Here is an 18,369-nt window from a genome sequence, read left to right on the forward strand (position 1 = left end):
ACTTAATCGCCCCAGCAGATGCTCCGGGGATGGCAGGTCCGGAGTCAGATTAAGGGCCAGCTGAAAATTTTCCCACTCTCCTGAGCGAGCAAGCATAAAATGCGGAAGCTGATGGCGGGTTCTTCTCTGCCTGTGGTCGCCAGGCCCGGACAGACACCAGTCCCAGCAGGAAAAGGGGCCAGAGCTTTGCAGAAACAGGAACGGACAGGCTGGTCCCGGATGGATTCGCTTTTTCTGTGCAGGGCATTGCCGGAAAAACGCCGCCCGTGGTCTTCCAGACCAGGCGTCCTCAAACTGCGGCCCTCGGGCCACATGCCGCCCATTATCCGGCCCGCCGGGTGTTTTTGCCGCCGCTGCCTGTCCTGCTTAGCAGCCGACTCGTCCCGGGCCCACAGTGCGCACTCTCCAACGGTCTGAGGGACGGTGACCTGGCCCCCGTTTGAAAAGTTTAAGGACCCCTGGTCCAGAATGTCGCGTTCGCCGTCCCCCGGCACTGCACCCCGGCTTTTTGCTTCCGGCCGGGGGGACTCATTTGCAGCGACCCAGGCGAGTCACCGGCCTTCCCCGTGTCCCCCGCCGGCCCCGAGTCCCGGCTCGTGGCATTCGAGACCGCTGCGCGCGCGTTCCCGCGCTGGGCGACACGAGGGGACCCCGTTCTGTGAGGACAGAGACTGGGGCGCAGCCGTGGCGACGCAGCGGGACGGAAAGGCCCCCGTGGCGGCGCGCTCTTTTGACGTCACCATCCGGGTACTGCGGGGGCCGGACGCGCTCGGTTGCCTTGGCGCCGCCATCCGGGTACCGTGGGGCCCGGACGCGCGAGGGGCGGCGACGCGTCCGTTGCCTTGGCGCCGCCATCCGGGTACCGCGGGGAGGCGGGGGGGCGCCGGACGCGCGCGCATGCGCCGCTGCCCGCCGCTAGGAGGCGGGACGCCGGGCGGCCCCTCAGGACCTTGTAGGCGGCGGCCGCTCTGCCGCCGGCCGCCTCACCTACCTCCAGGTAGTACAGGTCCACCGTGGTGATCTGCGAGTCGAGGAAATCCTCGTAGGTGTTGAACTGCGTGACCAGGTTGTCCACGGCCGTGAGCCCGTCATCCTGGTCCATGGCGGCGCGGGGGCGCCGGCCGGAGCGTCGCTAGCGACGGAGGCCCCGCCCCCTAGCGACGGGGGCCCCGCCCCTGGCGACGGAGGCCCCGCCCACTCGGCTCCTCCTCAAAGGGTGGCGCGGGGTTTGAATGCCGGGCTGTCAATCAACCGCGCCTGGCTCAGGCCTGGGAAAGATGTGGAGCCAACCGCAATCCAAAAAGTAAATCTTATGACGCCGGCAGGGTTGCTTGGACAGAATATGATGGATCCACTTCCAGGCTCGTTGGGAAACAATGTCGCATGCAAGACCAGAACACCCAGGTGTTTTGCAAGAAGAGGGTCTCAGACTCAAGTCTACAGAAATGGCCCTGCCACCAAAGCCAATAACAAAATACTAGGCAGATTATTGCTAATTAAACATTAGGATGCTGCCAGGGTATTTAGACAAAATATTAGGGATCCACTTGCAATCTCATTCTGAAACAATGTCGCATGCAAGACCAGAACACCCGGGTGTTTTGCAAGAAGAGGGTCTCAAACAGGAGTCTGTGGAAATGGCCTTGCCACCAAAGCCAATAACAAAATACTTGTTTGTTTAATGAGTTTAAAAATTGCAACTGAAAGGCAGATTATTGCTAATTAAACATTAGGGTGCTTCCAGGGTGCTTAGACAAAATATTAGGGGTCCACTTGCAATCTCATTCCGAAACAATGTTGCATGCAAGACCAGAATACCCAGGTGTTTTGCAAGAAGAGGGTCTCAAACACGAGTCTACAGAAATGGTCCTGCCACCAAAGCCAATAACAAAATACCAGGCAGATTATTGCTAATTAAATATTAGGATACTGCCAGGGTGTTTAGACAAAATACTAGGGATCCACTTGCAATCTCATTCTGAAACAATGTCGCATGCAAGACCAGAACACCCAGGTGTTTTGCAAGAAGAGGGTCTCAAACACAAGTCTACAGAAATGGCATTGCGGCCAAAGCCGATAACAAACTACTTGTTTGTTCAATGAGTCTAAAAATTATAACTGAAAGGCAAATTATTGCCAATTAAACATTAGGGTGCTGCCAGGGTGCTTAGACAAAATATTAGGGATCCACTTGCAATTTCATTCTGAAACAATGTTGCATGCAAGACCACAATACCCAGGTGTTTTGCAAGAAGAGGGTCTCAAACACAAGTCTGTGGAAATGGCCCTGCCACCAGAGCCAATAACAAAATACCAGGCAGATTATTGCTAATTAAATATTAGGATACTGCCAGGGTGTTTAGACAAAATACTAGGGATCCACTTGCAATCTCATTCTGAAACAATGTCACATGCAAGACCAGAATACCCAGGTGTTTTGCAAGAAGAGGGTCTCAAACACAAGTCTGTGGAAATGGTCCTGGAACCAAAGCCAATAACAAAATACTTGTTTGTTAAATAAGTTTAAAAATTGCAGCTAAAAGGCAGATTATTGCTAATTAAACATTAGAATGCTGCCAGGGTGTTTAGACAAAATACTAGGGATCCACTTGCAATCTCATTCCGAAACAATGTTGCATGCAAGACCACAATACCCAGGTGTTTTGCAAGAAGAGGGTCTCAAACACAAGTCTGTGGAAGTGGTCCTGCAACCAAAGCCAATAACAAAATACTTGTTTTGTTCAATGAGTTTAAAAATTATAACATAAAGGCAGATAATTGCTAATGTTCCCATATGAGAAACTATGAAATTTCCAAAAGAAAGAAACTCAGTGAAAAAATATCTTTGAAGACCACTTTTGGCCCCCAAGTTATTTTTACGCTTTAAATTTCAAGAAGTGCTCAGTGGGAAATGTTGATTTGTTAAAGCTGCCCCTTTTTAAAAAGGGTAAAATAGCGTTGAAAAGTTATTAAGTAAAGGCTTTTACTAAAAAAAAATAATAATTTTGTTTTCTTTTAGGACAAAGTTTTGCATTTTTTAAGACATGGACTGAAGATAATTCAACGGGGCACCTGGAAAAACTTGAAGGAACCCAGTTTGGGATTTTAATATTTTACAAACCATGCTTGGGAATTAAGACATAGTACACAATGCTGAGCCGTTAATGGTTACTTTCTGATACTTGTGGAATTAATTTACAATATTTTCACAGATGTGCTAAAAAAAAATTTTTTTAATGAAAACATCTGGTAAGATACTGCATTTTCACTTAGCTTTCCCGATTTAAAAGATCATCTCAAGAATTCGGATGTTCTGAATGTGCAGATTTTAAGTGATACCGACACAAAAATCTTTAGAGTATTATTGACTTGTTTTGTATTTAATGACTATGTTCTGGAATGTTTGTTTTTTGTTTTTGAGACAGAGTCTTGCTTTTTTGCCCAGGCTAGAGTGAGTGCCGTGGCGGCAGCCTCGCTCACAGCAACCTCCAACTCCTGGGCTCAAGCGATCCTCCTGCCTCAGCCTCCCGAGTAGCTGGGACTACAGGCACGAGCCACCATGCCCGGCTGATTTTTATATTATATGTATTAGTTGGCCAATTAATTTCTTTCTATTTTTATGGTAGAGACGGGGTCTCGCTCAGGCTGGTTTTGAACTCCTGACCTTGAGCAATCCGCCCGACTCGGCCTCCCAGAGTGCTAGGATTACAGGCGTGAGCCACCGCACCCGGCCTTTATTTTGTTTTTATTTCAGCATATTATGGGGGTACAAATGTCTAGGTTGCATATATTGCCCTTGCCCCCTCCTCCCCCCTCGAGTCAGAGCCTCAAGCGTGCCCATCCCCCAGACGGTGCACGTCTCACTCGTCGTGTCTGTCTACGCCCGTCCCCTCCTCCCCTCCCACCTGCCCGACACCCGACAGATGTCACTCCCGTGTGTCCACTTAGGTGCTGATCCGTCAACACCAGTTTGCTGGTGAGCGCCGCACGTGGTGCTTGTGTTTCCATTCTTGGGACGCTTCCCTTAGTAGGATGGGCTCCAGCTCCAGCCAGGAAAACACGAGAGGTGCTGGGTCACCGCTGTTTCTCAGAGCTGAGTAGTGCTCCGTGGTGTGCACAGACCACGTTTTATTAATCCACTCGTGCATGGACGGGCACCTGGGTTGTTTCCACAGCTCTGCGATTGTGAATTGTGCTGCTGTAAACATTCGAGTCCAGGTATCCTTTTCATAGAGTGACTTTTGATCTTTTGGGTAGATGCCCAGCAATGGGATTGCTGGATCAAATGGTAGATCCACTTGTATCGCTTTGAGGTATCTCCATGTTGCTTTCCACAGAGGTTGCACCAGTTTGCAGTCCCACCAGCAGTGCAGGAGTGTCCCTCTCTCTCCGAATCCACGCCAGCATCTATTGTTTGGGGACTAGTTAATAAAGGCCATTCTCACTGGAGTTAAGTGATACCTCATTGCGGTTTTGATTTGCGTTTCCCTGATGATTAAGAGATGTTGAGCGATTTTTCATGTGTTTGTTGGCCCATTCTTCTAAGACTACCTTGTGAAAATTGCCTGGATGGATTTTAGCCAGTGGTTACTACACCAATCTTCGTTGGTTCTGCAGCTAGCTATCTGCTCTTTCTTGTAAAGTCTCCGTGTCAGGTGGAGGGCGCTAGAAAATAATGTAAGACGCTACCCTCTCCCTTTCATCTGTATAGACTTGGAAAAATGGGGCTATTTTCTATACTCTGGCCGCCAGGGCTGGCTTTATTAAGGCATGCCCATATGGCCAGCCAGCCACGTAACAAGTGGAATTAAATTCTCCAGCAAGATGGTATGATTTATTAGAAATAACGTGGCAATGGAATGGACGTGGCTGATTTGAAACAAAGACGTCACATGTCCAGCTAGAAAAAGTCTTTCGAATAATAACGCAGAAGGTCATTAACTATAGTCATTGTGGGGAAAAAAAAAAAACATTTGTATTTCCTATCAGCAGTTTAATTTTCATATGCAAAAGCAGATGAGATGGATGTGATTTTTTAAGGAAAGTTCAGACATGACTGAGGCTAGCCAAATAATCGGGACACTGAATGCTTTGATATCCTAGGTTGTGTTTACGAATAAAAATGAAAAGCTTCTTATAGATAGGTACTGTTAGCATCTGCTAAAAGGATGTGATTGGCATTAGTCAAATAAACACAAAAATATTGACTTCAATAACAAAGAGTAGCTCATTCCGGGTACCCACTGTGTTTGAACAGTAAGTTTACTTTAAACGTAAACTCATTTTAATACGTAAACTTATTTAATACTTATTTTAAAACGTAAACTTATTTTAATAGACCTAGCACAAATACGTACTGGTGTCACTTTATTTAAGGGTGCCCGCTTGTTGCTTTTTTTTTTTTTTTTTGCCAGAATCTCATTAACACTTTTATCTTTCTGATCCTTTCTTTGACCTTTCTTCTAAATCTTCTCCTTTTCCACATCTTTTCAAGACATCTACCGTCATATGAATAGTCTAATGCACAATTGCTAGCCCACTTTTTTAAAAAAAAACTTGTTGCTGGCCGGGCGCGGTGGCTCACGCCTGTCATCCTAGCACTCTGGGAGGCCGAGGCGGGAGGATCGCTCGAGGTCAGGAGTTGGAGACCAGCCCGAGCAAGAGCGAGACCCCCGTCGCTACTGAAAAATAGAAAGAAAATTAATTGGCCAACTAAAAAATATATATATAGAAAAAATTAGCCGGGCGTGGTGGCGCATGCCTGTAGTCCCAGCTACTCGGGAGGCTGAGGCAGGAGGATCGCTTGAGCCCAGGAGTTGGAGGTTGCTGTGAACGAGGCTGACGCCACGGCACTCACTCTAGCCTGGGCGACAGAGCGAGACTCTGTCTCAAAAAAAGAAAAAAAAAAAGTGACTCTGCGTGCATGCTTATCAATAACGAAATGCATTAATAAGGAGACATCAGGGTTCCATTTATGAAGACCATGTATAATGCACCGTGCTTCTTGATTTTCCCGTTTCCTTTATTATTTAGTTTTACGAGGGAATGATTGGACTTTGAGGGTTTTTGTCAAGGGCTGACAATAAAAATTGATCGCAAAGTACTTTGAGAGAGTCTTTCATGGCAACCGCTCTGCAGAGCAAAACATTTCTACATTCCATGTTCTTTTATAATGTTTCCCAATAGATCACATATTCCAGGAAGAGTATACATGTAGTGAATAGTCAGTGCCTGAATTTTTTTTAAAAAAAAAATGTAATTTAAGAAGATTGTCCCTTCCTTCAATTAAAGATCCAGTAATGGCCTTGAAGCATTACTGCAATGGAAAACTATCAAGAAAAATGTGGCTACTGGCAATCGTTCCTGAAACATTTCAGGTTTTCAAATAGTTATGGATACACAGGGGGAAAGCTAATTGTTCATTTAAAACAGACTAAAAATATAAATAATTTAAAAATAAAACTCCTGCTGATTTCCGGAAGGTTGCCCTGCAGAATTATTCAAGAGTGAAGAATCATATGATTTTCGTGAAATATTTGCATGCTCATAGGCCTATATAACTTATTGGCCATTATAAAATGCACGGGTACATAATTCATTTGATTGTCCACATGTTAGTCAATTTTAATTAACAACTTTCTAAGGCTAATGTAATTTTTGCGTAGGTCTTTGGATACTAGCAGAAATAAAAAGTAATTAAACCTTTTGTTTAGGTCAAGAAAAAAGTATTTAAGACAATTGGTTTGAAAAGCCAAAATTTAATTGACATTCAGTGCTGGTTTGTTTTAGAAAATCAAGTTTCCATTCTAGTTCTTATGTATTTTGCTTAGGAGCCATAATCAAAACCCATAACTCCTTTGTAGCTTTCTCTCTCTCTTTTTTTTTTTTTTTTTTTGAGACAGAGTCTCACTCTGTCGCCCAGGCTAGAGTGAGTGCCATGGCGTCAGCCTTGCTCACAGCAACCTCCAACTCCCGGGCTCAAGCGATCCTCCTGCCTCAGCCTCCTCCCAAGTAGCTGGGACTACAGGCATGCGCCACCACACCCAGCTAATTTATTTTTTTCTATATATTTTTAGTTGGCCAATTAATTTTCTTTCTGTTTTTTAGTAGAGACGGGGTCTGGCTCTTGCTCAGGCTGGTCTCCAACTCCTGACCTCGAGAGCGATCCTCCCGCCTCGGCCTCCCAGAGTGCCAGGATGACGGGCGTGAGCCACCGTGCCCGGCCTGTATCTTTCTCTACTGGGAGAGCTGTGATGACCAATTATAAGCTTCCTTCAAGATACAAATAGTGAAGTTAACCCGAGAGATACGAGCCACAGAACACAGAGACTATCTTTTATACTTTTTCTTTTAAGTCATATTTGCTCTTCGGCCAGTGAGATCTGCACCCAAAACATCAGATAGAGGCCAGCCTTCAATCCCTGTTCAGAACCAATGGAACCGATCTAGGCACTGTTCTCCAAACACTTTCTGAGCTTTCTGTTCCTGATGCAATTTCTCATTCTTCCCTTTAGAGCAGGGGGGATCCCCAAACTTTTTAAACAAGAGGGGCAGCTCACCGTCCCCCAGACCGTTGGAGAGTGCGCACCGCGGGCCCGGGACGGGTCGGCTGCTAAACAGGACAGGCAGCGGCTGCAAAAACACCCGGTGGAGGGCCCGATACATGTGCTAGGCGGGCCGCATGTGGCCCGCGGGCCGGAAGTTTGAGGACGCCTGCTTTATAGGAGGCCGAGGCGGGAGGATCGCTCGAGGTCAGGAGTTCGAGACCAGCCTGAGCAAGAAGAGCGAGACCCCGTCTCTACTGAAAAATAGAAAGAAATGAATTGGCCAACTAAAAATATATATATAGGAAAAAAAAAAAATGAGCCGGGCATGGTGGCGCACGCCTGTAGTCCCAGCTACTCGGGAGGCTGAGGCCGGAGGATAAAGCATTCCGTCTGTCCCGTGAGTTAGTCTATCCTACTTTCCCAGCCCTGACCTCTGACTTGGAGGATGTGTTTTCTCTTGTGTCTAGATTGCTTTTGTCATATTTATCTGATGAATGCACTTAGCTCAGCCTCCTGTGGGTGGCGCTGCCGGCCGCGTCTGCCCAGACCCAAAAAAGTAAGATCCAAGGGCAGTTTCCCCTCCATGTGCCAAAGGGGCCCTGGGGTTGGGGGGGACCAGCCTCACCCACAGCTGAAGGCCGTACATAACACAGTGGGGTTTGAGGGGCACCAGCCATGCCAGCCTCAACCGCCCCTGGCAGCCTCCCTGAAATTCCAGCCAAGGGTCATTAGTGTTGCGGCTTAAAATAACTTTGTTGTTTTGAGTCTGGATCCTCTTAGCCCCTGCCTCCTCCTCCTCCTGTAGGAATCCCTGTTGTTTCATGGGATCCCCGAAAACTCTAAAGGTTTCTTAGGATTTCGACAATTGGTTGGTAGCAAAATGGTGTTTAGGTAATCAGGGAGGTTTTTTTGTTTTGTTTTGTTTTGTTTGTTGTAATCTGTTGTAACCATGCCCCTTCTTTTATTCTACTTTAGTATTTAGAAAGAAAGAAGTATTTTGTTTTATTTTTTGGAGACGGGGTGTCACTCTGTCGCCCAGGCTAGAGTGAGTGCCGTGGCGTCAGCTTAGCTCACAGCAACCTCCAACTCCTGGGCTTAAGCGATCCTCCTGCCTCAGCCTCCTCCCGAGTAGCTGGGACTACAGGCATGCGCCACCATGCCCGGCTGATTTTTTCTATATATTTTTAGTTGGCCAATTAATTTCTTTCTATTTTCTTAGTAGAGATAGGGGTCTTGCTCTTGCTCTTAGGCTGGTCTCCAACTCCTGAGCTCAAATGATCCGCCTACCTCGGCCTCCCAGAGTGCTGGGATGACAGGCATGAGCCGCCACGCCCAGCCTATTTTTATTTTTTGGAGATAGGGTCTTACTCTGTTGCCCGGGCTAGAGTGCTATGGCGTCAGCCTCGCTCACAGCAACCTCCAACTCCTGGGCTCAAGAGATCCTCCTGCCTCAGCCTCCTCCCGAGCAGCTTGGGACTACAGGCACGTGCCACCATGCATGCCTAATTCTTTCTATATATTTTTAGTTGGCCAATTAATTTCTTTCTATTTTTTAGTAGAGATAGGGGTCTTGCTCTTGCTCAGGCTTGTCTTGAACCCCTGAGCTCAAACGATCCTCCCACCTCAGCCTCCCAAGTAGCTGGGACTACAGGCATGTGCCACCACGCCCGGCTAATTTTTTTTTTTCTATATATATTTTTTCAGTAGGCCAATTAATTTATTTCTATTTTTTTAGTAGAGACGGGGGATCTCGCTCTCGCTCAGGCTGGTCTCAAACTCCTGACCTCGAACGATCCTCCCGCCTCGGCCTCCCAGAGTGCCGGGACGACAGGGGTGAGCCACCACTCGTGCCCGGCCAGAAAAAAAAAAAAAAGCATCTTAAAACACTTGGGCTTCTCACTCAGGGAGAGGGATTGCACAAACACGGGGGGGATGGAGGGAGCACAATCGAGAGCATCCGTGACCGGAATAGGGAGAAATCCAGGCAGGTAAGGGGGTGGTGTCAAGCCCGAGCCTCACCTGATTATTCTGCGATCCAAACCCCAGGATGTTTTTTCGTCTCCCGGTGGAGGTTGTTCTCCTTCTAGATAAATACCTTCGCAGCAAGGGTTGGATTTAAGCGAGAGCAAGCCTTGTGTTGACCGCGAGAAAGAACGCATGCATTCATTCGGGAAGGATCATCCGAGATTCGTTGAATGGAGCAATCAAGCTACCTACAACCAGCGGGGCGCTTCTTGGAACCCATGGGGACCCCCCGACGTTGATCTGGGACAGGGAGGAGGCGAGAAGAATCGGAGAGGAGAGAGGGCTGGCCCAGGTGTCTTGCTGTGGCTGGAGTCTGAGAACAGGTAGAGGTCAACGTGGGACAGGGTGGGATTGTTTGTGATGCGTGGGGAAAAATAATCACCAAGAAGACAAAAGGATGGGCCAGGCGTGGGGTGGCTCAGGCCTGTCATGCCAGCACTCTGGGAGGCCGAGGCGGGAGGATCTCGATCAAGGTCAGGAGTTGGAGACCAGCCTGAGCAAGAGCGAGAATCCCCGTCTCTATTAAAAATAGAAAGGAAATTGGCCAACTAATATATATAGAAAAAATTAGCCGGGCATGGTGGCGCATGCCTGTAGTCCCAGCTACTCCGGAGGAGGCTGAGTGAGGCGGGAGGATCACTCAAGGTCAGGAGTTGGAGACCAGCCTGAGCAAGAGCGAGAATCCCCATCTCTACTAAAAATAGAAAGGAAATTAATTGGCCAACTAATATATATATATAGAAAAAAATTAGCAGGGCGTGGTGGCGCATGCCTGTAGTCCCAGCTACTCCGGAGGAGGCTGAGTGAGGCGGGAGGATTGCTCAAGGTCAGGAGTTGGAGACCAGCCTGAGCAAGAGCGAGACCCCGTCTCTACTAAAAATAGAAAGAAATTAATTGGCCAACTAAAAATATATAGAAAAAATCAGCCGGGCATGGTGGCGCACGCCTGTAGTCCCAGCTACTCGGGAGGGAGGCTGAGGCAGGAGGATCGCTTGAGCCCAGGAGTTTGAGGTTGCTGTGAGCGAGGCTGACGCCACGGCACTCACTCTAGCCCAGGTGACAGAGTGAGACTCTGTCTCAAAAAAAAAAAAAATAGAAAGAAAATTACATTTCACGTTTTATTTTGCAGGCGAGGAAACCGAGATCCACTGACGTCAGACATGTAGGCAAGCATGTTGTGCGTGGCGTGTGATTAATACCCCTCTCGTTTTCCCTCAGCCATCGTCGGCAGCCCTTTAAGACATGATTCCAGTCGTGTCAGCCCACGGTCCAGCGTGTGCAGGGGGAAGCCAAAACAAAAGCAGGAATCGCGCACCACCCGCCGCAGAGCCGTGTCTCTGTGCACTTCTGGCCACGGGGCTGCAGCGCCAGGGCTGTGAGGGGCGGGGCGAGTGTCCTCGCGTGGCGCGGTCTGCGGGCACAAGGCCCCTGCACACGGGAAGCCGTTGTTGTCTTGCCTTCTGCCGCTGTAGCCCGCGCACACACACACACACACACACACATAAACACACACACACACACACACACATAAACACACACACACACACGGAAACACACACACACAGACACGCAAACACACACACACAAACACACACATAAACACACACATATACACACAAACACACAGACACACACAAACATACACATATACACACACAGACACATACACACAGACACACAAACACAAAAATACACAAAAACACACACAAATACACACAAACACACACAAACACATACATGCACACACAGACACACACAAACACACACACAAACACATACACACAAACAAACACACACACAAACACACACAGACACACACACAAACACACACACAGACACACAAATACACACACAGACACACACAAATACACACAAACACATACACGCACACACACAGACACACACAAACACACACACAGACACACAAATACACACACAGATACATACACGCACACACAGACACACACAAACACACACACACAGACACAGAAATACACACACAGACACACACAAATACACACACAAACACATACACACATACACACACAAACACATACACACAAACACACGCACAAACACACACACAGACACACACAAACACACACACAAACACATACACACAGACACACACAAATACACACAAACACATACACGCACACACACAGACACACACAAACACACACACAGACACACACAGATACATACACGCACACACAGACACACACAAACACACACATACACACACAGACACAGAAATACACACACAGACACACACAAATACACACACAAACACATACACACAGACACACACAAACACATACACACAAACACACGCACAAACACACACACAGACACACACAAACACATACACACAGACACACACAAACACACAAATACACACAAACACACAAATATACACACATGCACAAACACACACATAAACATACATGCAAACAGCCACAGAGACACACAAACACATACACACAAACACATACATGCAAACACACACAGACACACACAAACACATACACACAAACAGACACACACACAAACACACACAAACACACACAGACACAGACAAACACATGTGCAAACAAACACAAACACACACAGACACACACACAAACACACACACAAACAACACACAGACAAACACACACAAACACACACAAACATACATGCAAACACACAGACACACACACGGAAACACACAGACACGAATACACACAGACACGCAAAGACACTGAAGTACATCCGAGTGTTCCTAAAACCCCTCTCCCCTAAATTGCCAAACAAAAATCCGGCTACCCTAACCGCCCGGGGGCCTCGGCAAACTTTATTTCGCGGCACTGATTTTATATCGCGGCATCGAATGTTTTATCCAGACACAGTGGCCAGTTGAAGGAGAAAGAACTGGACTCGGTGAGTCGGTTTATTAACAGCTCATTGTTTTGCTTTTTTTAGATAATACATGTGCAGCATCTGCTGAAGAGCACGGAGTGGCTCCCTCTCCCGGCCGGTGCTCCAAGTGCAATCCCATCTGCCCGACGATGCTTTGACATTTGGGGTCCGGGAGAAGCAAAGCTCAGGCCGGAAGACGGCCAAGAGCGGGGACGTTTCAGTCTGGGAGCCTCGGCAGCTCGCTCAGAATGGAGCTTTATTGAGGGAGGCAGAATGCAAGACCACTGTGACTAATACATTTTTTTTTGTTTTTCAGATTTATTAAGTAGCAAGGCTCAGAGGCCAAAAAAAAAAAAAAAAAAAAAAAAAAAAAAGAAAGAGAGAGAGATAAGAGAGGAGAAGAGAGAACCAAGTCTCGAGCCAGCTCTTTGGGGTTCCCGTGAGCTGCCCTGCCGTGATCTTCGTGGCTGGGCAAGAACGATGGCTTGCACACTGCAGTTATTCGAACACCATAGTTTTGGGCCGTCAGCACCAATTTGATGGCGAGTAGAAAATAAATTAATAAATAAAAGCATCAGTGCAGCAAAGTGGTGCAATTTTAAGATTTTTTAAATTAAAATTTATAGCAATGCTTATTTCATTTAAATTTTATTCCTTTATTTCTTTTTTTTTTTCCATTTTCAGTTGGCCAATTAACTTTTTTTTTTTTTTATTTTTAGTAGAGACGGGGTCTCGCTCTTGCTCAGGCTGGTCTTGAACTCCTGAGCTCAATCGATCCACCCGCCTCGGCCTCCCAGAGAGCTAGGATTACAGGCGTGAGCCACCGAGCCCGGCCTAATTTATTTAAAATTAAAAAAAAAAAAGAATTTAAATTTAAATTTAAAAAAAAAAAGAATTTTCTATCCCTGGGGGGGAAAAGAAAAAAGAATGATGGGTTGGAAATGTACAACGCCTCGGCAAAATGACACTCTCTGAAAATAGTGTTTTCTACTGAGATATCAGCAACCACAAAAAAAAAAAAAAAATTGGGTATAAAGGTCACACCAACTGTTTCTCCTAAGGGTGCATGTGTCTGAAAATGAAAAAAAAAAAAAAAGAGTCTGAAGAATTATTCCTTCTCCTATTTCGCATCTCTTGACCTTTCAGCCCTTCACAAGGCTGATGCAAAGCAAACCAACTTTAAATGAATCTGGATTTTTGTGCAAGTGTTGATTGGACATCTCTTCATTCATCCAGACCTTCAGAAAAAAAAGAAAAAAGAAAAAGAAAAAAAAACAGTCAAAAATTTTACTTACTTTTTGCAGAGGTGTAACAAGAAGACATGTGAAAAGGGCTGGGTATACTGAAATACCTAAAAATGCGTAGCTGTTGTTTCAGAAATAACACTTTTTTTGGTAGCAGCTTTATGGAAATATAATTCACATGCCACGTAACTCAGAGATTCAGAGCGAAAGGATTCGATGGTTTTGAGTACATTCACAGAGCTGTGCAAACAACCCACATAATCGGTTTGAGAACATTTTTTCATCCTCCCCCAAATAAATTGTTTTCTCTTTAGATATCACTTCCCCCAATGCACCCAGACTCCAGTCGCCGGCCCGGGGCAACTGCAAATCTATCATACTTTCCGTCCCTTGCAGGTTTGCTTATTCTGGGCGTTTCCTATAAACAGAATTGCATGTGATTCTTGCGACTGAATTCTTTCCCTTAGCATAATATTTTTAAGATTCATCACGTTGCAGCCTGTGTCAGTACTTCGTACCTGCTTTTGGTTGAATGATGATATTCCTTGTTGTCTAGATATGCCACCTTTTGTGAATCCACTCATCCGTTTGTTGATGGTTATTTGGGTTGTTTTCACCCATTGGTTTTATGAATGATGCTGCTATGAACATCGGTGTACAAGTTTTTTTTTTTGTTTTTTTTTTGTCTTGTTTTGTTTTGTGGACATATCTTTCGTTTCTCCAGGAGCGGAAATGCTTGGCCAAATAGTAGCTTCGTGTTTAACTTTTGGAGAAACCACCACGCTGCTTTGCAAAGTAGCTGCACTATTTTGCATTCCTGCCAACAGGATGTCAGGGTTTCAGTTTAAGTCACATCTTGTCAAATGCTTGTCGCCATCTGACCTTCCGATTACAGCCAAGCTACTGAATGTCAAGTGACGTCTCCTTGTGGTTTGATTTGTCTTTTCCCGATGACTAAAAATATTAAAATCTTTTCACATGCCCCGTTGGCCATTTACGGTATCCCCTTTGAAGAAATGTCTTTTTCATATCCTTTGCCCATTTTTTCCACTGGGTTATTTGTCTTTCTTATGACTGAATTGTAGAAGTTCTTTCTATATTCTACTTTTCCTTTTCTTTTCTTTTCTTTTTTTTTTTTTGCACACTCTTCTTTCTATATTCTAGATATGGTCTCCTTAGCAGACCTGGTTTGCAAATAATTTCTCCCATTCTGAGGATTGTTTCTTCGCTCTTTTGATAGTACTTAATTTTTTTTTAATTTTTTGTTTTATTCCTTTTTTTTTTTTTTCCATTTTCAGTTGGCCAATTAACTTTTTTTTTTTTTTTTTTTTTTTAGTAGAGACGGGGTCTCGCTCTTGCTCAGGCTGGTCTTGAACTTCTGAGCTGCAACGACCACCCGCCTCGGCCTCCCAGAGAGCTAGGATTACAGGCGTGAGCCACCGCGCCCGGCCAATAGTACTTAATTTTGAGTACAAAAGTTTTCCATCTCTTGATAAAATCCAATTGATCTCTCTTTTTATCATTTGATGCTCATGCTTTCGGTAAGATATATAAGAAACCATTGCCAAATCCAAAGTCGTAAGGATTTATCCTGAGAGTTTAATAGTCTTTAGCTTTGACATTTAATTCTTTGATACATTTCAAGTTAATTTTCATATGGGATCTGCAGCATCCAACATTATTCTTTTTCAGATATCTTTCTGGTTGTCCTAGCACTATTTATTGAAAAGATTCTTTTCTCCTCATTGAATGGTCTTAGCACCTTTATTAAAAATCAGTTGAACCACAGACCTATGGATTTATTTCTGGATTCTCAGAGGCGCTCTATATGGGTCTATATGTCTATCCTTATACCAGTATTATACTGTCTTGATTACCATTGCTTTGCAGTAAGTTTTGAAATTGGGAAGTGCCCGTCCTACAATTTTTTTTTTTTTTAAATTGCTTTAGCTATCCTGGAACCTTTGAGTTTCTATATGCATTTTAGGATGAGTTTCTACAAAAAAGCCAGCTGGGCTGATAGGGGTTGTGTTAAATCTACAAATGAATTTGGAGAATATTGCCGTCTAAAAAATGTTAAGTCTTCCAATCCATCAAAACAGGATGTATTTCCAAGTATTTATTTATTTTATTTTACTTTTATTTATTTATTTATTTTTTGAGACGGAGTCTCACTCTGTCGCCCAGGCTAGAGTGCCATGGCGTCAGCCTCGCTCACAGCAACCTCCAACTCCTGGGCTCAAGCGGTCCTCCTGCCTCAGCCTCCTCCTGAGTAGCTGGGACGACAGGCATGCCCCACCACGCCCGGCTAATTTTTATATATATATATATATATATATATATATATATATATATATTATTAGTTGGCCAATTAATTTCTTTCTTATTTTTTATAGTAGAGACGGGGGTGGGGGGGGTCTTGCTCTTGCTCTTAGGCTGGTTTCGAACTCCTGAATTCAAACGATCCTCCCGCCTCGGCCTCCCAGAGTGCTGGGATGACAGGCGTGAGCCACCTCGCCCGGCCCAGTTAAATTCTTAACGTAGCTGTCCCCTACATCATAAAACGGAAACGCTTGCCACCTGTGGCTACTTTTTCTCTCTACGTGGAAAACAGCTCAATACATTGGATTGAAAAAAACCCAAAAATACTGCCTGCATCTGGCACCAGTCTAATACCAAAGTAATAAAAATTAATCAAGAATTATATAACTACTCATTCTGGGAACACTGTGAAGCTCGCAACATGTCGCTCTGTTTCTGTCCAAGATCCCTGTGTCCTTCACATATGGTTGCTTAAGTTAGAGTCACGTTTCGGAGATAGTCACTCAGGAGCTCAGCCGACGGGTGAATTTGCCTTGCCACGGAGGTGACTCAGTTTGGGGGCAACCTCTTGCCCCCCAGGCCAGGCCCCCTGGAATGCTATAGGAGTATGGCCGTGAAGTTTCACCACAAATACATTGTCTCATTTAAGGGATTTACGAAGTTTAGGAGGCATCATCCCAGCACTCTGGGAGGCCGAGGCGGGAGGATCGTTCGAGGTCAGGAGTTCGAGACCAGCCTGAGCAAGATCGTGTGACTTAAACACTTTGTGGAGGCTACTAAAACATGTGCTCAAAAATGCTTTTAGGGCCGGGCACGGTGGCTCACGCCTGTCATCCCAGCACTCTGGGAGGCCGAGGCGGGAGGATCGTTCGAGCTGGGGAGTTCGAAACCAGCCTGAGCGAGAGCGAGACCCCGTCTCTACTATAAAAAATAGAAAGAAATTAATTGGCCAACTAAAAATACATAGAAAAAAAAATTAGCCGGGCGTGGTGGTGCATGCCTGTAGTCCCAGCTACTTGGGAGGGAGGCTGAGGCAGGAGGATCGCTTGAGGCCAGGAGTTGGAGGTTGCTGTGAGGGAGGCTGATGCCACGGCACTCTAGCCCGGGCAACAGGGTGTGACTCTGTCTCAAAATAAAATAAAATAAAAATAATAGCTGACTATTGCAAGGAAAATGCCCCATTGGCTAATGCTATAAGCCAATACAAAATATTCTGTGTTGCTCTAATATGTACTGCAGATAATTATATATTGGTACAATGGCACTTATATGTAACTGAAAAATAAATATACAACATTGGGGTTGTGTGATCAAATATCTTTTTATTGATAGGGTTGATTTAAAAAGGTATGGAGACTCAGGGTGGAGGTAGGTGTGCTAAAATAGTCCTTACCGGCCAGGCGTGGTGGCTCACACCTGTCATCCCGGCACTCTGGGAGGCCGAGGTGGGCGGATTGCTCAAGGTCAGGAGTTCAAAACCAGCCTGAGCAAGAGCGAGACCCCATCTCTACTATAAATAGAAAGAAATTAATTGGCCAACTAACATATATAGAAAAAAATTAGCCGGGCGTGGTGGTGCATGCCTGTAGTCCCAGCTACTTGGGAGGCTGAGGCAGGAGGATCGCCTGAGCCCAGGAGTTGGAGGTTGCTGTGAGCGAGGCTGACGCCACGGCACTCACTCTAGCCTGGGCAACAAAGCGAGACTCTGTCTCAAAAAATAAAAATAAAAATAAAATAAAAATAAAAAAAATAAAATAGTCCTCACCCATCTAGTTATCCATCTATCTACCTATTCATCCATCCATCTTTTTTTTTTTTAGCTTGAATTTCCCTCACCCCAAATTTTTGTTGTCTGCATCCAGATATGGATGGAAGAAAGTCACACAGGAAGTGGGACTGAATATCAGGGAACATAAAATAGATTTCTAGAAGTCTCTTAAGCAATCCAATTTCCCAAGCCTCTTAGATACCCCATAAATTATATCAGCAAAGTAACTCTACTTATCAAACTTTCACTATATATTTGAAATGCTTCACAACTCACAGCTGGAGAACTTGTCTGGATTTGGATCTCTCTTGCTGAATTTAAAAAAAAAAAAATCACTTTCTCATGAAGCCCTCGTCCAGATTTGTGGGGATTTTTGCTTGTTAGTTTTTGGCTTGGTTGGTTAGTTTCCAGAAAGGACTATAATTGCCTTTGCTTGTGAATGGCCTCACTACCTTCATTCATCCACTTAGGGTCTTTCTTTGTTACTAATTTCCTATCATAGATTATTCCCTAGAAGGTGGTCCCCCTTTATAAACATGAAATGTCGATACATTATATATGT

At 45.3% G+C, this 18,369-nt stretch overlaps 1 protein-coding gene across 1 annotated transcript in view; it reads right to left on the reverse strand.

The window, feature by feature from the left end:
* The window catches only part of CFAP299 (cilia and flagella associated protein 299), a 164,915-nt gene extending 163,746 nt beyond the window's left edge, over nt 1-1,169 (reverse strand). The window contains exon 1 of the mRNA XM_075998675.1: nt 992-1,169. Within this exon, the coding sequence (XP_075854790.1) occupies nt 992-1,102 (111 nt within the window). The 5' untranslated portion in view covers nt 1,103-1,169. The remainder of the gene's footprint in view (nt 1-991) is intronic.
* Nucleotides 1,170-18,369: the final 17,200 nt, after the last annotated feature.

The sequence above is a fragment of the Microcebus murinus genome, chromosome 29 (genome assembly GCF_040939455.1).
Source record: "Microcebus murinus isolate Inina chromosome 29, M.murinus_Inina_mat1.0, whole genome shotgun sequence".
NCBI lineage: Eukaryota > Metazoa > Chordata > Mammalia > Primates > Cheirogaleidae > Microcebus > Microcebus murinus.